This window comes from Triplophysa dalaica, chromosome 25 (assembly GCF_015846415.1).
Source record: "Triplophysa dalaica isolate WHDGS20190420 chromosome 25, ASM1584641v1, whole genome shotgun sequence".
Classification (NCBI taxonomy): domain Eukaryota; kingdom Metazoa; phylum Chordata; class Actinopteri; order Cypriniformes; family Nemacheilidae; genus Triplophysa; species Triplophysa dalaica.
In genome coordinates, this window is record NC_079566.1 from 4,206,012 (window position 1) to 4,227,481 (window position 21,470).

General features: G+C 34.4%; 1 protein-coding gene across 6 annotated transcripts in view; it reads right to left on the reverse strand.

Annotated features, from left to right (window-relative positions):
• The window catches only part of LOC130415353 (CMP-N-acetylneuraminate-beta-galactosamide-alpha-2,3-sialyltransferase 1-like), a 62,361-nt gene extending 41,282 nt beyond the window's left edge, over nucleotides 1–21,079 (reverse strand). For 4 of the 6 annotated variants that reach the window (XM_056740992.1, XM_056740986.1, XM_056740987.1 and 1 more), the window contains exon 1: nucleotides 20,900–21,002. In XM_056740992.1, coding sequence (XP_056596970.1) covers nucleotides 20,900–20,902 — 3 coding nt within the window. In that variant the 5' untranslated portion in view covers nucleotides 20,903–21,002. Of the gene's footprint in view, nucleotides 1–20,409; nucleotides 20,456–20,899 lie in introns of all 6 variants that reach the window. The other 2 variants (XM_056740991.1, XM_056740990.1) reach the window with 2 other exon arrangements.
• Nucleotides 21,080–21,470: the final 391 nt, after the last annotated feature.

Below are 21,470 nucleotides of genomic sequence, written 5' to 3' on the forward strand. Positions count from 1 at the left end.
TGTGGATTTATGTTCTGTGGATTTATGTTCTCTGGATTTATGTTCTCTGGATTTATGTTCTCTGGATTTATGTTCTCTGGATTTATGTTCTGTGGATTTATGTTCTGTGGATTTATGTTCTGTGGATTTATGTTCTCTGGATTTATGTTCTGTGGATTTATGTTCTGTGGATTTATGTTCTGTGGATTTATGTTCTCTGGATTTATGTTCTGTGGATTTATGTTCTGTGGATTTATGTTCTCTGGATTTATGTTCTCTGGATTTATGTTCTGTGGATTTATGTTCTGTGGATTTATGTTCTCTGGATTTATGTTCTCTGGATTTTTGCCTGTTTCTTGTTCACCTTTATGTTCTGTGGATTTATGTTCTGTGGATTTATGTTCTGTGGATTTATGTTCTGTGGATTTATGTTCTGTGGATTTATGTTCTCTGGATTTATGTTCTCTGGATTTATGTTCTCTGGATTTATGTTCTCTGGATTTATGTTCTGTGGATTTATGTTCTGTGGATTTATGTTCTGTGGATTTATGTTCTGTGGATTTATGTTCTCTGGATTTATGTTCTCTGGATTTATGTTCTGTGGATTTATGTTCTGTGGATTTATGTTCTGTGGATTTATGTTCTGTGGATTTATGTTCTGTGGATTTATGTTCTCTGGATTTATGTTCTCTGGATTTAGGTTCTCTGGATTTAGGTTCTCTGGATTTAGGTTCTGTGGATTTATGTTCTCTGGATTTATGTTCTCTGGATTTATGTTCTGTGGATTTATGTTCTGTGGATTTATGTTCTGTGGATTTATGTTCTGTGGATTTATGTTCTGTGGATTTATGTTCTCTGGATATATGTTCTGTGGATTTATGTTCTCTGGATTTATGTTCTCTGGATTTATGTTCTGTGGATTTATGTTCTCTGGATTTATGTTCTGTGGATTTATGTTCTGTGGATTTATGTTCTGTGGATTTATGTTCTCTGGATTTATGTTCTGTGGATTTATGTTCTGTGGATTTATGTTCTCTGGATTTATGTTCTGTGGATTTATGTTCTGTGGATTTATGTTCTCTGGATTTATGTTCTGTGGATTTATGTTCTGTGGATTTATGTTCTGTGGATTTATGTTCTGTGGATTTATGTTCTCTGGATTTATGTTCTGTGGATTTATGTTCTCTGGATTTATGTTCTCTGGATTTATGTTCTCTGGATTTATGTTCTCTGGATTTAGGTTCTCTGGATTTAGGTTCTCTGGATTTAGGTTCTGTGGATTTATGTTCTCTGGATTTATGTTCTCTGGATTTATGCTCTGTGGATTTATGTTCTGTGGATTTATGTTCTGTGGATTTATGTTCTGTGGATTTATGTTCTCTGGATATATGTTCTGTGGATTTATGTTCTCTGGATTTATGTTCTCTGGATTTATGTTCTCTGGATTTATGTTCTGTGGATTTATGTTCTGTGGATTTATGTTCTCTGGATTTATGTTCTCTGGATTTATGTTCTCTGGATTTATGTTCTCTGGATTTATGTTCTGTGGATTTATGTTCTGTGGATTTATGTTCTGTGGATTTATGTTCTCTGGATTTATGTTCTGTGGATTTATGTTCTGTGGATTTATGTTCTGTGGATTTATGTTCTCTGGATTTATGTTCTGTGGATTTATGTTCTGTGGATTTATGTTCTCTGGATTTATGTTCTCTGGATTTATGTTCTGTGGATTTATGTTCTGTGGATTTATGTTCTCTGGATTTATGTTCTCTGGATTTTTGCCTGTTTCTTGTTCACCTTTATGTTCTGTGGATTTATGTTCTCTGGATTTATGTTCTGTGGATTTATGTTGTGTGGATTTATGTTCTCTGGATTTATGTTCTCTGGATTTATGTTCTCTGGATTTATGTTCTCTGGATTTATGTTCTGTGGATTTATGTTCTGTGGATTTATGTTCTGTGGATTTATGTTCTGTGGATTTATGTTCTCTGGATTTATGTTCTCTGGATTTATGTTCTCTGGATTTATGTTCTCTGGATTTATGTTCTGTGGATTTATGTTCTGTGGATTTATGTTCTCTGGATTTATGTTCTGTGGATTTATGTTCTGTGGATTTATGTTCTGTGGATTTATGTTCTGTGGATTTATGTTCTCTGGATTTATGTTCTGTGGATTTATGTTCTGTGGATTTATGTTCTGTGGATTTATGTTCTCTGGATTTATGTTCTGTGGATTTATGTTCTGTGGATTTATGTTCTGTGGATTTATGTTCTGTGGATTTATGTTCTGTGGATTTATGTTCTGTGGATTTATGTTCTGTGGATTTATGTTCTCTGGATTTATGTTCTGTGGATTTATGTTCTGTGGATTTATGTTCTGTGGATTTATGTTCTCTGGATTTATGTTCTCTGGATTTATGTTCTCTGGATTTATGTTCTGTGGATTTATGTTCTGTGGATTTATGTTCTGTGGATTTATGTTCTCTGGATTTATGTTCTCTGGATTTATGTTCTCTGGATTTATGTTCTGTGGATTTATGTTCTGTGGATTTATGTTCTGTGGATTTATGTTCTGTGGATTTATGTTCTGTGGATTTATGTTCTGTGGATTTATGTTCTCTGGATTTATGTTCTCTGGATTTATGTTCTCTGGATTTATGTTCTCTGGATTTATGTTCTCTGGATTTATGTTCTGTGGATTTATGTTCTGTGGATTTATGTTCTGTGGATTTATGTTCTGTGGATTTATGTTCTCTGGATTTATGTTCTGTGGATTTATGTTCTGTGGATTTATGTTCTGTGGATTTATGTTCTCTGGATTTATGTTCTCTGGATTTATGTTCTCTGGATTTATGTTCTCTGGATTTATGTTCTGTGGATTTATGTTCTGTGGATTTATGTTCTGTGGATTTATGTTCTCTGGATTTATGTTCTGTGGATTTATGTTCTGTGGATTTATGTTCTCTGGATTTATGTTCTGTGGATTTATGTTCTGTGGATTTATGTTCTCTGGATTTATGTTCTCTGGATTTATGTTCTGTGGATTTATGTTCTGTGGATTTATGTTCTCTGGATTTATGTTCTCTGGATTTTTGCCTGTTTCTTGTTCACCTTTATGTTCTGTGGATTTATGTTCTCTGGATTTATGTTCTGTGGATTTATGTTGTGTGGATTTATGTTCTCTGGATTTATGTTCTCTGGATTTATGTTCTCTGGATTTATGTTCTGTGGATTTATGTTCTGTGGATTTATGTTCTCTGGATTTATGTTCTCTGGATTTATGTTCTGTGGATTTATGTTCTGTGGATTTATGTTCTCTGGATTTATGTTCTCTGGATTTATGTTCTGTGGATTTATGTTCTGTGGATTTATGTTCTCTGGATTTATGTTCTCTGGATTTTTGCCTGTTTCTTGTTCACCTTTATGTTCTGTGGATTTATGTTCTCTGGATTTATGTTCTGTGGATTTATGTTGTGTGGATTTATGTTCTGTGGATTTATGTTGTGTGGATTTATGTTCTCTGGATTTATGTTCTCTGGATTTATGTTCTCTGGATTTATGTTCTGTGGATTTATGTTCTGTGGATTTATGTTCTGTGGATTTATGTTCTGTGGATTTATGTTCTCTGGATTTATGTTCTCTGGATTTATGTTCTCTGGATTTATGTTCTCTGGATTTATGTTCTGTGGATTTATGTTCTGTGGATTTATGTTCTCTGGATTTATGTTCTGTGGATTTATGTTCTGTGGATTTATGTTCTGTGGATTTATGTTCTGTGGATTTATGTTCTCTGGATTTATGTTCTGTGGATTTATGTTCTGTGGATTTATGTTCTGTGGATTTATGTTCTCTGGATTTATGTTCTGTGGATTTATGTTCTGTGGATTTATGTTCTGTGGATTTATGTTCTGTGGATTTATGTTCTGTGGATTTATGTTCTGTGGATTTATGTTCTGTGGATTTATGTTCTGTGGATTTATGTTCTCTGGATTTATGTTCTGTGGATTTATGTTCTGTGGATTTATGTTCTCTGGATTTATGTTCTGTGGATTTATGTTCTGTGGATTTATGTTCTCTGGATTTATGTTCTGTGGATTTATGTTCTGTGGATTTATGTTCTGTGGATTTATGTTCTCTGGATTTATGTTCTGTGGATTTATGTTCTCTGGATTTATGTTCTCTGGATTTATGTTCTCTGGATTTATGTTCTCTGGATTTATGTTCTCTGGATATATGTTCTGTGGATTTATGTTCTGTGGATTTATGTTCTGTGGATTTATGTTCTCTGGATTTATGTTCTCTGGATTTATGTTCTCTGGATTTATGTTCTCTGGATTTATGTTCTCTGGATTTATGTTCTGTGGATTTATGTTCTGTGGATTTATGTTCTCTGGATTTATGTTCTCTGGATTTATGTTCTCTGGATTTATGTTCTGTGGATTTATGTTCTGTGGATTTATGTTCTGTGGATTTATGTTCTCTGGATTTATGTTCTCTGGATTTATGTTCTCTGGATTTATGTTCTCTGGATTTATGTTCTCTGGATTTATGTTCTGTGGATTTATGTTCTGTGGATTTATGTTCTGTGGATTTATGTTCTCTGGATTTATGTTCTGTGGATTTATGTTCTGTGGATTTATGTTCTCTGGATTTATGTTCTGTGGATTTATGTTCTGTGGATTTATGTTCTCTGGATTTATGTTCTCTGGATTTATGTTCTGTGGATTTATGTTCTGTGGATTTATGTTCTCTGGATTTATGTTCTCTGGATTTTTGCCTGTTTCTTGTTCACCTTTATGTTCTGTGGATTTATGTTCTGTGGATTTATGTTCTGTGGATTTATGTTCTGTGGATTTATGTTCTGTGGATTTATGTTCTCTGGATTTATGTTCTCTGGATTTATGTTCTCTGGATTTATGTTCTCTGGATTTATGTTCTGTGGATTTATGTTCTGTGGATTTATGTTCTGTGGATTTATGTTCTGTGGATTTATGTTCTCTGGATTTATGTTCTCTGGATTTATGTTCTGTGGATTTATGTTCTGTGGATTTATGTTCTGTGGATTTATGTTCTGTGGATTTATGTTCTGTGGATTTATGTTCTCTGGATTTATGTTCTCTGGATTTAGGTTCTCTGGATTTAGGTTCTCTGGATTTAGGTTCTGTGGATTTATGTTCTCTGGATTTATGTTCTCTGGATTTATGTTCTGTGGATTTATGTTCTGTGGATTTATGTTCTGTGGATTTATGTTCTGTGGATTTATGTTCTGTGGATTTATGTTCTCTGGATATATGTTCTGTGGATTTATGTTCTCTGGATTTATGTTCTCTGGATTTATGTTCTGTGGATTTATGTTCTCTGGATTTATGTTCTGTGGATTTATGTTCTGTGGATTTATGTTCTGTGGATTTATGTTCTCTGGATTTATGTTCTGTGGATTTATGTTCTGTGGATTTATGTTCTCTGGATTTATGTTCTGTGGATTTATGTTCTGTGGATTTATGTTCTCTGGATTTATGTTCTGTGGATTTATGTTCTGTGGATTTATGTTCTGTGGATTTATGTTCTGTGGATTTATGTTCTCTGGATTTATGTTCTGTGGATTTATGTTCTCTGGATTTATGTTCTCTGGATTTATGTTCTCTGGATTTATGTTCTCTGGATTTAGGTTCTCTGGATTTAGGTTCTCTGGATTTAGGTTCTGTGGATTTATGTTCTCTGGATTTATGTTCTCTGGATTTATGCTCTGTGGATTTATGTTCTGTGGATTTATGTTCTGTGGATTTATGTTCTGTGGATTTATGTTCTCTGGATATATGTTCTGTGGATTTATGTTCTCTGGATTTATGTTCTCTGGATTTATGTTCTCTGGATTTATGTTCTGTGGATTTATGTTCTGTGGATTTATGTTCTCTGGATTTATGTTCTCTGGATTTATGTTCTCTGGATTTATGTTCTCTGGATTTATGTTCTGTGGATTTATGTTCTGTGGATTTATGTTCTGTGGATTTATGTTCTCTGGATTTATGTTCTGTGGATTTATGTTCTGTGGATTTATGTTCTGTGGATTTATGTTCTCTGGATTTATGTTCTGTGGATTTATGTTCTGTGGATTTATGTTCTCTGGATTTATGTTCTCTGGATTTATGTTCTGTGGATTTATGTTCTGTGGATTTATGTTCTCTGGATTTATGTTCTCTGGATTTTTGCCTGTTTCTTGTTCACCTTTATGTTCTGTGGATTTATGTTCTCTGGATTTATGTTCTGTGGATTTATGTTGTGTGGATTTATGTTCTCTGGATTTATGTTCTCTGGATTTATGTTCTCTGGATTTATGTTCTCTGGATTTATGTTCTGTGGATTTATGTTCTGTGGATTTATGTTCTGTGGATTTATGTTCTGTGGATTTATGTTCTCTGGATTTATGTTCTCTGGATTTATGTTCTCTGGATTTATGTTCTCTGGATTTATGTTCTGTGGATTTATGTTCTGTGGATTTATGTTCTCTGGATTTATGTTCTGTGGATTTATGTTCTGTGGATTTATGTTCTGTGGATTTATGTTCTGTGGATTTATGTTCTCTGGATTTATGTTCTGTGGATTTATGTTCTGTGGATTTATGTTCTGTGGATTTATGTTCTCTGGATTTATGTTCTGTGGATTTATGTTCTGTGGATTTATGTTCTGTGGATTTATGTTCTGTGGATTTATGTTCTGTGGATTTATGTTCTGTGGATTTATGTTCTCTGGATTTATGTTCTGTGGATTTATGTTCTGTGGATTTATGTTCTGTGGATTTATGTTCTCTGGATTTATGTTCTCTGGATTTATGTTCTCTGGATTTATGTTCTGTGGATTTATGTTCTGTGGATTTATGTTCTGTGGATTTATGTTCTCTGGATTTATGTTCTCTGGATTTATGTTCTCTGGATTTATGTTCTGTGGATTTATGTTCTGTGGATTTATGTTCTGTGGATTTATGTTCTGTGGATTTATGTTCTGTGGATTTATGTTCTGTGGATTTATGTTCTCTGGATTTATGTTCTCTGGATTTATGTTCTCTGGATTTATGTTCTCTGGATTTATGTTCTCTGGATTTATGTTCTGTGGATTTATGTTCTGTGGATTTATGTTCTGTGGATTTATGTTCTCTGGATTTATGTTCTGTGGATTTATGTTCTGTGGATTTATGTTCTGTGGATTTATGTTCTCTGGATTTATGTTCTCTGGATTTATGTTCTCTGGATTTATGTTCTCTGGATTTATGTTCTGTGGATTTATGTTCTGTGGATTTATGTTCTGTGGATTTATGTTCTCTGGATTTATGTTCTGTGGATTTATGTTCTGTGGATTTATGTTCTCTGGATTTATGTTCTGTGGATTTATGTTCTGTGGATTTATGTTCTCTGGATTTATGTTCTCTGGATTTATGTTCTGTGGATTTATGTTCTGTGGATTTATGTTCTCTGGATTTATGTTCTCTGGATTTTTGCCTGTTTCTTGTTCACCTTTATGTTCTGTGGATTTATGTTCTCTGGATTTATGTTCTGTGGATTTATGTTGTGTGGATTTATGTTCTCTGGATTTATGTTCTCTGGATTTATGTTCTCTGGATTTATGTTCTGTGGATTTATGTTCTGTGGATTTATGTTCTCTGGATTTATGTTCTCTGGATTTATGTTCTGTGGATTTATGTTCTGTGGATTTATGTTCTCTGGATTTATGTTCTCTGGATTTATGTTCTGTGGATTTATGTTCTGTGGATTTATGTTCTCTGGATTTATGTTCTCTGGATTTTTGCCTGTTTCTTGTTCACCTTTATGTTCTGTGGATTTATGTTCTCTGGATTTATGTTCTGTGGATTTATGTTGTGTGGATTTATGTTCTGTGGATTTATGTTGTGTGGATTTATGTTCTCTGGATTTATGTTCTCTGGATTTATGTTCTCTGGATTTATGTTCTGTGGATTTATGTTCTGTGGATTTATGTTCTGTGGATTTATGTTCTGTGGATTTATGTTCTCTGGATTTATGTTCTCTGGATTTATGTTCTCTGGATTTATGTTCTCTGGATTTATGTTCTGTGGATTTATGTTCTGTGGATTTATGTTCTCTGGATTTATGTTCTGTGGATTTATGTTCTGTGGATTTATGTTCTGTGGATTTATGTTCTGTGGATTTATGTTCTCTGGATTTATGTTCTGTGGATTTATGTTCTGTGGATTTATGTTCTGTGGATTTATGTTCTCTGGATTTATGTTCTGTGGATTTATGTTCTGTGGATTTATGTTCTGTGGATTTATGTTCTGTGGATTTATGTTCTGTGGATTTATGTTCTGTGGATTTATGTTCTGTGGATTTATGTTCTGTGGATTTATGTTCTCTGGATTTATGTTCTGTGGATTTATGTTCTGTGGATTTATGTTCTCTGGATTTATGTTCTGTGGATTTATGTTCTGTGGATTTATGTTCTCTGGATTTATGTTCTGTGGATTTATGTTCTGTGGATTTATGTTCTCTGGATTTATGTTCTGTGGATTTATGTTCTCTGGATTTATGTTCTCTGGATTTATGTTCTCTGGATTTATGTTCTCTGGATTTATGTTCTCTGGATATATGTTCTGTGGATTTATGTTCTGTGGATTTATGTTCTGTGGATTTATGTTCTCTGGATTTATGTTCTCTGGATTTATGTTCTCTGGATTTATGTTCTCTGGATTTATGTTCTCTGGATTTATGTTCTGTGGATTTATGTTCTGTGGATTTATGTTCTCTGGATTTATGTTCTCTGGATTTATGTTCTCTGGATTTATGTTCTGTGGATTTATGTTCTGTGGATTTATGTTCTGTGGATTTATGTTCTCTGGATTTATGTTCTCTGGATTTATGTTCTCTGGATTTATGTTCTCTGGATTTATGTTCTCTGGATTTATGTTCTGTGGATTTATGTTCTGTGGATTTATGTTCTGTGGATTTATGTTCTCTGGATTTATGTTCTGTGGATTTATGTTCTGTGGATTTATGTTCTCTGGATTTATGTTCTGTGGATTTATGTTCTGTGGATTTATGTTCTCTGGATTTATGTTCTCTGGATTTATGTTCTGTGGATTTATGTTCTGTGGATTTATGTTCTCTGGATTTATGTTCTCTGGATTTTTGCCTGTTTCTTGTTCACCTTTATGTTCTGTGGATTTATGTTCTCTGGATTTATGTTCTGTGGATTTATGTTGTGTGGATTTATGTTCTCTGGATTTATGTTCTGTGGATTTATGTTCTCTGGATTTATGTTCTCTGGATTTATGTTCTGTGGATTTATGTTCTGTGGATTTATGTTCTGTGGATTTATGTTCTCTGGATTTATGTTCTCTGGATTTATGTTCTCTGGATTTATGTTCTGTGGATTTATGTTCTCTGGATTTATGTTCTCTGGATTTATGTTCTGTGGATTTATGTTCTGTGGATTTATGTTCTGTGGATTTATGTTCTGTGGATTTATGTTCTCTGGATTTATGTTCTGTGGATTTATGTTCTGTGGATTTATGTTCTGTGGATTTATGTTCTGTGGATTTATGTTCTGTGGATTTATGTTCTGTGGATTTATGTTCTGTGGATTTATGTTCTGTGGATTTATGTTCTGTGGATTTATGTTCTCTGGATTTATGTTCTGTGGATTTATGTTCTGTGGATTTATGTTCTCTGGATTTATGTTCTGTGGATTTATGTTCTGTGGATTTATGTTCTGTGGATTTATGTTCTCTGGATTTATGTTCTGTGGATTTATGTTCTCTGGATTTATGTTCTCTGGATTTATGTTCTCTGGATTTATGTTCTCTGGATTTATGTTCTGTGGATTTATGTTCTGTGGATTTATGTTCTGTGGATTTATGTTCTGTGGATTTATGTTCTCTGGATTTATGTTCTCTGGATTTATGTTCTCTGGATTTATGTTCTCTGGATTTATGTTCTCTGGATTTATGTTCTGTGGATTTATGTTCTGTGGATTTATGTTCTCTGGATTTATGTTCTGTGGATTTATGTTCTGTGGATTTATGTTCTGTGGATTTATGTTCTCTGGATTTATGTTCTGTGGATTTATGTTCTCTGGATTTATGTTCTCTGGATTTATGTTCTCTGGATTTATGTTCTGTGGATTTATGTTCTGTGGATTTATGTTATCTGGATTTATGTTCTCTGGATTTTTGCCTGTTTCTTGTTCACCTGCATCCTGTTTTCACACAGGATTTATGTTCTCTGGATTTATGTTCTGTGGATTTATGTTCTCTGGATTCATGTTCTCTGGATTTATGTTCTGTGGATTTATGTTCTCTGGATTTATGTTCTCTGGATTTATGTTCTGTGGATTTATGTTCTCTGGATTTATGTTCTGTGGATTTATGTTCTGTGGATTTATGTTCTGTGGATTTATGTTCTGTGGATTTATGTTCTCTGGATTTATGTTCTCTGGATTTATGTTCTGTGGATTTATGTTCTCTGGATTTATGTTCTCTGGATTTATGTTCTGTGGATTTATGTTCTGTGGATTTATGTTCTCTGGATTTATGTTCTCTGGATTTATGTTCTGTGGATTTATGTTCTGTGGATTTATGTTCTCTGGATTTATGTTCTGTGGATTTATGTTCTGTGGATTTATGTTCTGTGGATTTATGTTCTCTGGATTTATGTTCTCTGGATTTATGTTCTCTGGATTTATGTTCTCTGGATTTATGTTCTGTGGATTTATGTTCTGTGGATTTATGTTCTGTGGATTTATGTTCTCTGGATTTATGTTCTGTGGATTTATGTTCTGTGGATTTATGTTCTGTGGATTTATGTTCTGTGGATTTATGTTCTCTGGATTTATGTTCTGTGGATTTATGTTCTGTGGATTTATGTTCTGTGGATTTATGTTCTCTGGATTTATGTTCTCTGGATTTATGTTCTCTGGATTTATGTTCTGTGGATTTATGTTCTGTGGATTTATGTTCTGTGGATTTATGTTCTCTGGATTTATGTTCTCTGGATATATGTTCTGTGGATTTATGTTCTCTGGATTTATGTTCTCTGGATTTATGTTCTCTGGATTTATGTTCTCTGGATTTTTGCCTGTTTCTTGTTCACCTGCATCCTGTTTTCACACAGGATTTATGTTCTCTGGATTTATGTTCTGTGGATTTATGTTCTCTGGATTTATGTTCTCTGGATTTATGTTCTGTGGATTTATGTTCTCTGGATTTATGTTCTGTGGATTTATGTTCTGTGGATTTATGTTCTGTGGATTTATGTTCTCTGGATTTATGTTCTCTGGATTTATGTTCTCTGGATTTATGTTCTCTGGATTTATGTTCTGTGGATTTATGTTCTGTGGATTTATGTTCTGTGGATTTATGTTCTCTGGATTTATGTTCTGTGGATTTATGTTCTGTGGATTTATGTTCTGTGGATTTATGTTCTGTGGATTTATGTTCTCTGGATTTATGTTCTGTGGATTTATGTTCTGTGGATTTATGTTCTGTGGATTTATGTTCTCTGGATTTATGTTCTGTGGATTTATATTTTCTGGATTTATGTTCTGTGGATTTATGTTCTGTGGATTTATGTTCTGTGGATTTATGTTCTGTGGATTTATGTTCTGTGGATTTATGTTCTGTGGATTTATGTTCTCTGGATTTATGTTCTGTGGATTTATGTTCTGTGGATTTATGTTCTGTGGATTTATGTTCTGTGGATTTATGTTCTCTGGATTTATGTTCTCTGGATTTATGTTCTGTGGATTTATGTTCTGTGGATTTATGTTCTGTGGATTTATGTTCTGTGGATTTATGTTCTCTGGATTTATGTTCTCTGGATATATGTTCTGTGGATTTATGTTCTCTGGATTTATGTTCTCTGGATTTATGTTCTCTGGATTTATGTTCTCTGGATTTTTGCCTGTTTCTTGTTCACCTGCATCCTGTTTTCACACAGGATTTATGTTCTCTGGATTTATGTTCTGTGGATTTATGTTCTCTGGATTTATGTTCTCTGGATTTATGTTCTCTGGATTTATGTTCTCTGGATTTATGTTCTGTGGATTTATGTTCTCTGGATTTATGTTCTCTGGATTTATGTTCTGTGGATTTATGTTCTGTGGATTTATGTTCTGTGGATTTATGTTCTCTGGATTTATGTTCTCTGGATTTATGTTCTCTGGATTTATGTTCTCTGGATTTATGTTCTGTGGATTTATGTTCTGTGGATTTATGTTCTCTGGATTTATGTTCTGTGGATTTATGTTCTGTGGATTTATGTTCTGTGGATTTATGTTCTGTGGATTTATGTTCTGTGGATTTATGTTCTGTGGATTTATGTTCTCTGGATTTATGTTCTGTGGATTTATGTTCTGTGGATTTATGTTCTGTGGATTTATGTTCTCTGGATTTATGTTCTGTGGATTTATGTTCTGTGGATTTATGTTCTCTGGATTTATGTTCTGTGGATTTATGTTCTGTGGATTTATGTTCTGTGGATTTATGTTCTGTGGATTTATGTTCTCTGGATTTATGTTCTCTGGATATATGTTCTGTGGATTTATGTTCTCTGGATTTATGTTCTGTGGATTTATGTTCTGTGGATTTATGTTCTGTGGATTTATGTTCTGTGGATTTATGTTCTCTGGATTTATGTTCTCTGGATATATGTTCTGTGGATTTATGTTCTCTGGATTTATGTTCTGTGGATTTATGTTCTGTGGATTTATGTTCTCTGGATTTATGTTCTCTGGATTTTTGCCTGTTTCTTGTTCACCTTTATGTTCTGTGGATTTATGTTCTCTGGATTTATGTTCTGTGGATTTATGTTCTGTGGATTTATGTTCTCTGGATTTATGTTCTCTGGATTTATGTTCTCTGGATTTATGTTCTCTGGATTTATGTTCTCTGGATTTATGTTCTGTGGATTTATGTTCTGTGGATTTATGTTCTGTGGATTTATGTTCTGTGGATTTATGTTCTCTGGATTTATGTTCTCTGGATTTATGTTCTGTGGATTTATGTTCTGTGGATTTATGTTCTGTGGATTTATGTTCTGTGGATTTATGTTCTCTGGATTTATGTTCTGTGGATTTATGTTCTGTGGATTTATGTTCTCTGGATTTATGTTCTCTGGATTTATGTTCTGTGGATTTATGTTCTGTGGATTTATGTTCTGTGGATTTATGTTCTGTGGATTTATGTTCTGTGGATTTATGTTCTGTGGATTTATGTTCTCTGGATTTATGTTCTCTGGATTTATGTTCTGTGGATTTATGTTCTGTGGATTTATGTTCTCTGGATTTATGTTCTGTGGATTTATGTTCTGTGGATTTATGTTCTCTGGATTTATGTTCTGTGGATTTATGTTCTGTGGATTTATGTTCTGTGGATTTATGTTCTCTGGATTTATGTTCTGTGGATTTATGTTCTCTGGATTTATGTTCTCTGGATTTATGTTCTCTGGATTTATGTTCTCTGGATTTATGTTCTCTGGATATATGTTCTGTGGATTTATGTTCTGTGGATTTATGTTCTGTGGATTTATGTTCTGTGGATTTATGTTCTCTGGATTTATGTTCTCTGGATTTATGTTCTCTGGATTTATGTTCTGTGGATTTATGTTCTGTGGATTTATGTTCTGTGGATTTATGTTCTGTGGATTTATGTTCTCTGGATTTATGTTCTGTGGATTTATGTTCTGTGGATTTATGTTCTGTGGATTTATGTTCTCTGGATTTATGTTCTGTGGATTTATGTTCTCTGGATTTATGTTCTCTGGATTTATGTTCTGTGGATTTATGTTCTGTGGATTTATGTTCTGTGGATTTATGTTCTGTGGATTTATGTTCTGTGGATTTATGTTCTCTGGATTTATGTTCTGTGGATTTATGTTCTGTGGATTTATGTTCTGTGGATTTATGTTCTGTGGATTTATGTTCTGTGGATTTATGTTCTCTGGATTTATGTTCTCTGGATTTATGTTCTGTGGATTTATGCTCTGTGGATTTATGTTCTGTGGATTTATGTTCTGTGGATTTATGTTCTCTGGATTTATGTTCTCTGGATATATGTTCTGTGGATTTATGTTCTCTGGATTTATGTTCTCTGGATTTATGTTCTCTGGATTTATGTTCTCTGGATTTTTGCCTGTTTCTTGTTCACCTGCATCCTGTTTTCACACAGGATTTATGTTCTCTGGATTTATGTTCTGTGGATTTATGTTCTCTGGATTTATGTTCTCTGGATTTATGTTCTCTGGATTTATGTTCTGTGGATTTATGTTCTCTGGATTTATGTTCTCTGGATTTATGTTCTGTGGATTTATGTTCTGTGGATTTATGTTCTCTGGATTTATGTTCTCTGGATTTATGTTCTCTGGATTTATGTTCTCTGGATTTATGTTCTGTGGATTTATGTTCTGTGGATTTATGTTCTGTGGATTTATGTTCTCTGGATTTATGTTCTGTGGATTTATGTTCTGTGGATTTATGTTCTGTGGATTTATGTTCTGTGGATTTATGTTCTCTGGATTTATGTTCTGTGGATTTATGTTCTGTGGATTTATGTTCTCTGGATTTATGTTCTCTGGATTTATGTTCTGTGGATTTATGTTCTGTGGATTTATGTTCTGTGGATTTATGTTCTCTGGATTTATGTTCTGTGGATTTATGTTCTCTGGATTTATGTTCTCTGGATTTATGTTCTGTGGATTTATGTTCTGTGGATTTATGTTCTGTGGATTTATGTTCTGTGGATTTATGTTCTGTGGATTTATGTTCTCTGGATTTATGTTCTGTGGATTTATGTTCTGTGGATTTATGTTCTCTGGATTTATGTTCTGTGGATTTATGTTCTGTGGATTTATGTTCTGTGGATTTATGTTCTCTGGATTTATGTTCTCTGGATTTATGTTCTGTGGATTTATGTTCTGTGGATTTATGTTCTGTGGATTTATGTTCTGTGGATTTATGTTCTCTGGATTTATGTTCTCTGGATATATGTTCTGTGGATTTATGTTCTCTGGATTTATGTTCTCTGGATTTATGTTCTCTGGATTTATGTTCTCTGGATTTTTGCCTGTTTCTTGTTCACCTGCATCCTGTTTTCACACAGGATTTATGTTCTCTGGATTTATGTTCTGTGGATTTATGTTCTCTGGATTTATGTTCTCTGGATTTATGTTCTCTGGATTTATGTTCTGTGGATTTATGTTCTCTGGATTTATGTTCTCTGGATTTATGTTCTGTGGATTTATGTTCTGTGGATTTATGTTCTCTGGATTTATGTTCTCTGGATTTATGTTCTCTGGATTTATGTTCTCTGGATTTATGTTCTGTGGATTTATGTTCTGTGGATTTATGTTCTGTGGATTTATGTTCTCTGGATTTATGTTCTGTGGATTTATGTTCTGTGGATTTATGTTCTGTGGATTTATGTTCTGTGGATTTATGTTCTCTGGATTTATGTTCTGTGGATTTATGTTCTGTGGATTTATGTTCTGTGGATTTATGTTCTCTGGATTTATGTTCTGTGGATTTATGTTCTGTGGATTTATGTTCTGTGGATTTATGTTCTGTGGATTTATGTTCTCTGGATTTATGTTCTGTGGATTTATGTTCTGTGGATTTATGTTCTGTGGATTTATGTTCTGTGGATTTATGTTCTCTGGATTTATGTTCTCTGGATATATGTTCTGTGGATTTATGTTCTCTGGATTTATGTTCTCTGGATTTATGTTCTCTGGATTTATGTTCTCTGGATTTTTGCCTGTTTCTTGTTCACCTGCATCCTGTTTTCACACAGGATTTATGTTCTCTGGATTTATGTTCTGTGGATTTATGTTCTCTGGATTTATGTTCTCTGGATTTATGTTCTGTGGATTTATGTTCTGTGGATTTATGTTCTGTGGATTTATGTTCTGTGGATTTATGTTCTGTGGATTTATGTTCTCTGGATTTATGTTCTCTGGATTTATGTTCTCTGGATTTATGTTCTCTGGATTTATGTTCTGTGGATTTATGTTCTCTGGATTTATGTTCTCTGGATTTATGTTCTCTGGATTTATGTTCTGTGGATTTATGTTCTCTGGATTTATGTTCTCTGGATTTATGTTCTGTGGATTTATGTTCTGTGGATTTATGTTCTGTGGATTTATGTTCTGTGGATTTATGTTCTCTGGATTTATGTTCTCTGGATTTATGTTCTCTGGATTTATGTTCTCTGGATTTATGTTCTGTGGATTTATGTTCTCTGGATTTATGTTCTGTGGATTTATGTTCTGTGGATTTATGTTCTGTGGATTTATGTTCTGTGGATTTATGTTCTCTGGATTTATGTTCTGTGGATTTATGTTCTGTGGATTTATGTTCTGTGGATTTATGTTCTGTGGATTTATGTTCTGTGGATTTATGTTCTCTGGATTTATGTTCTGTGGATTTATGTTCTGTGGATTTATGTTCTCTGGATTTATGTTCTGTGGATTTATGTTCTCTGGATTTATGTTCTGTGGATTTATGTTCTGTGGATTTATGTTCTGTGGATTTATGTTCTGTGGATTTATGTTCTGTGGATTTATGTTCTCTGGATTTATGTTCTCTGGATTTATGTTCTGTGGATTTATGTTCTGTGGATTTATGTTCTCTGGATTTATGTTCTGTGGATTTATGTTCTGTGGATTTATGTTCTGTGGATTTATGTTCTGTGGATTTATGTTCTGTGGATTTATGTTCTCTGGATTTATGTTCTGTGGATTTATGTTCTGTGGATTTATGTTCTCTGGATTTATGTTCTGTGGATTTATGTTCTGTGGATTTATGTTCTGTGGATTTATGTTCTGTGGATTTATGTTCTGTGGATTTATGTTCTGTGGATTTATGTTCTCTGGATTTATGTTCTCTGGATATATGTTCTGTGGATTTATGTTCTCTGGATTTATGTTCTCTGGATTTATGTTCTCTGGATTTATGTTCTCTGGATTTTTGCCTGTTTCTTGTTCACCTGCATCCTGTTTTCACACAGGATTTATGTTCTCTGGATTTATGTTCTGTGGATTTATGTTCTCTGGATTTATGTTCTCTGGATTTATGTTCTCTGGATTTATGTTCTGTGGATTTATGTTCTCTGGATTTATGTTCTGTGGATTTATGTTCTGTGGATTTATGTTCTGTGGATTTATGTTCTGTGGATTTATGTTCTCTGGATTTATGTTCTCTGGATTTATGTTCTCTGGATTTATGTTCTCTGGATTTATGTTCTGTGGATTTATGTTCTGTGGATTTATGTTCTGTGGATTTATGTTCTGTGGATTTATGTTCTCTGGATTTATGTTCTCTGGATTTATGTTCTCTGGATTTATGTTCTCTGGATTTATGTTCTGTGGATTTATGTTCTGTGGATTTATGTTCTGTGGATTTATGTTCTCTGGATTTATGTTCTGTGGATTTATGTTCTGTGGATTTATGTTCTGTGGATTTATGTTCTGTGGATTTATGTTCTGTGGATTTATGTTCTGTGGATTTATGTTCTCTGGATTTATGTTCTGTGGATTTATGTTCTGTGGATTTATGTTCTGTGGATTTATGTTCTCTGGATTTATGTTCTGTGGATTTATGTTCTGTGGATTTATGTTCTGTGGATTTATGTTCTCTGGATTTATGTTCTCTGGATTTATGTTCTGTGGATTTATGTTCTGTGGATTTATGTTCTGTGGATTTATGTTCTCTGGATTTATGTTCTCTGGATATATGTTCTGTGGATTTATGTTCTCTGGATTTATGTTCTCTGGATTTATGTTCTCTGGATTTATGTTCTCTGGATTTATGTTCTCTGGATTTTTGCCTGTTTCTTGTTCACCTGCATCCTGTTTTCACACAGGATTTATGTTCTCTGGATTTATGTTCTGTGGATTTATGTTCTCTGGATTTATGTTCTCTGGATTTATGTTCTGTGGATTTATGTTCTGTGGATTTATGTTCTGTGGATTTATGTTCTGTGGATTTATGTTCTGTGGATTTATGTTCTCTGGATTTATGTTCTCTGGATTTATGTTCTGTGGATTTATGTTCTCTGGATTTATGTTCTCTGGATTTATGTTCTCTGGATTTATGTTCTGTGGATTTATGTTCTCTGGATTTATGTTCTCTGGATTTATGTTCTGTGGATTTATGTTCTGTGGATTTATGTTCTGTGGATTTATGTTCTGTGGATTTATGTTCTCTGGATTTATGTTCTCTGGATTTATGTTCTCTGGATTTATGTTCTCTGGATTTATGTTCTGTGGATTTATGTTCTGTGGATTTATGTTCTCTGGATTTATGTTCTGTGGATTTATGTTCTGTGGATTTATGTTCTGTGGATTTATGTTCTGTGGATTTATGTTCTGTGGATTTATGTTCTGTGGATTTATGTTCTCTGGATTTATGTTCTGTGGATTTATGTTCTGTGGATTTATGTTCTGTGGATTTATGTTCTGTGGATTTATGTTCTGTGGATTTATGTTCTCTGGATTTATGTTCTGTGGATTTATGTTCTGTGGATTTATGTTCTCTGGATTTATGTTCTCTGGATTTATGTTCTCTGGATTTATGTTCTCTGGATTTAGGTTCTGTGGATTTATGTTCTCTGGATTTATGTTCTCTGGATTTATGTTCTGTGGATTTATGTTCTCTGGATTTATGTTCTCTGGATTTTTGCCTGTTTCTTGTTCACCTGCATCCTGTTTTCACACAGGATTTATGTTCTCTGGATTTATGTTCTGTGGATTTATGTTCTCTGGATTTATGTTCTGTGGATTTATGTTCTGTGGATTTATGTTCTGTGGATTTATGTTCTGTGGATTTATGTTCTCTGGATTTATGTTCTGTGGATTTATGTTCTGTGGATTTATGTTCTGTGGATTTATGTTCTCTGGATTTATGTTCTGTGGATTTATGTTCTGTGGATTTATGTTCTCTGGATTTGTGCCTGTTTCTTGTTCACCTGCATCCTGTTTTCACACCTGAAAACAGATCTGTCATTAAACCCTCTGCACAGGTACTCTTGAGTGTGTGCTCTCCTGCTTGGACCAAAGGTGTGACACCAATATTCTACATTCGAATGGGTTCTATCGTCTTCTATCGCGTACGGTTTATACGGGTGTAAGAGAATCGTGGCCTGTTCATGGCCTGACAACTGCAGTTTTTATTTCTTAATTGCGATAGAGCAAAGCTTTTTTATCCGAGACTACATGTAAACAATGAGTTGAGTGTCATAAAAAGCATCTGCAATGTGTGTGTGCTGTTAAGCCTTTGTCCTGTATTGAACCAAAGATGTTCTCCAGAGACTGCTGTCAACTATTTTGATGAAATACCGATGAGAGATAAAGCAGAAAGAGACATTACTGTGAAAGGCCTTGATTCATCTATTAAAAACTTATCAAATGTAAACCCAAAGCTTTAATTAGGTATGATGACATCGTAACCACTCGCGGCGAACATTCTGACTCAAAAATGTGTTCCAACCCGCGCGGTACTAAAATGTGTGTGTCATTCAATATCTTCTCCTGGCCGCCTGGTGGGAGTATGTTTTTCCTGAATACGACGATAACTACATCGAGTGCGAGCCCCTGAAGCGTTGGACACTTCGGGATTTCAGCCCTAATGTGATTTCAGGTCACCGCGGCTTTCAGAAAATTTGCGTTGCGTTCAACCGGTCGGTGGGCTTCATCTAAGCTTTGGACACTAATGAAAGGTAGTTGGACCTAAATACACAGCTTTTATCTTGTTACTTACGAAATTCCATCGAAATCCATCGAGGAGAAAGTATTTAACTAAATCGCGGAAATTGTGAAGTCACATTTGTGGCGGGTAGATTAGCGAATGCAATGCAGGCGCCGTTCTAAAAAAAACATCGTCTGTATTCAACTCATTCTGACGGTGTTTTTCTTGAAATTTCTCTCAATTAGTCATGCTATGTAGTTTAATATGCACATCATATGTGTTGTATGAATATGAATTAGCAATTAATTTTGATGTGTATTGTTTTTTTCTCTTGTATTCTCAAAATAAATGTTTATGAATATGAATGAACGCTTATTAATTGTATGTGTTTTGAGTGAGGTACCATGGGTCTGATGGCCATTCCAGCTAAAACAGTACATTTTCATGATTTCATTTGAAAGAACGAACACAATTCTACCTTCTATTCAAATTTCATGCAACTATCTGATCAAATAAGGAAGTTACAAGCAAAAATGTGTGAATAATAAGCATTTTCGGTCACACGACTTTTATTGGAGTTAATGTTAATTATTTGACTATATTCCTCGGTACTATAAATATCATAACTTTCGCAATCCTCAACTGATTTTCACAATTCAGGTGTCGTCGGATTCATGTGATCCATTTTGAGATTAGGGGTGTTTGAAAATTTTGTCATCATACCTACTTTAATCTAGTGTTCAACAGACTTCCAACTGCTCTTGTAAAGACATCTGAAGACACAAATCCAGCAGTCATTACACCCTGTGTGTTTCAATCTCTTTATATATATATATATATATCATCATCATTTTAAAGTCACAACTAATCCTTCATTAACATTCTTAATGGTGGCGACCTGTAACTGTAGTATTTGGTTTCAAACTGTGCATGAGGGGATCTTAAAACATGATGAATATTATTTACATTATTTTGATTTGTATTGCATTATAATTATAATATATTGTAAAATGGGTTTATATTTGTGACATAATTCGCCAAGCAACAAGCGTCATAACAATGTCATCATTAAAACGCATTGTTTGAATAGACCGCAGTCATAAAGCGTGTTAAACTGACATTAGCAATCATTCTTACAGCACGTGCTGCACTACAATCATATTACACATTACATCATTATAACTGTGACGTGAAACGAGAAAATATATGAAACTCACCATGAGCTGAAAAACAAAGACATGCAGGTGCGCGAGCAGGTTGACTTACATGAGCTCGCGCGATGGTCTTCTCTCACTGCATTGATTCCTTCGCCTGTCACGCGACGATAATGCGCGAATATCAGGCGCGAGGGGTCAGAGAAATATGACGCGGTGTGACGCGCTCTGTCATCAGCGGACCTGTGGACGCAGCGCGAGCAGACACGCGCACACGAAGCCCCTCCTACAGCTGGCTGTCACGAGCATTTACATCAGAATCAGAATTTTCTTTATTGCCCAAATGTGTGCAAGGAATTAGTTGTGTTTCTTATAAGCTCATGGCACATAAAACACATACACATGACATGAGAACATGAAGAAGAAGAGAATAAATACATATATATAATACTGTTCAGTACAACTGATTTAAATGTTAAATCGTCCACGCTTGCATGGTGGCTTAGTGGTTAGCACGTTCGCCTCACACCTCCAGGGTTGGGGGTTCGATTCCCGCTTCCGACTTGTGTGTGTGGAGTTTGCATGTTCTCCCCGTGCCTCGGGGGTTTCCTCCGGGTACTCCGGTTTCCTCCCC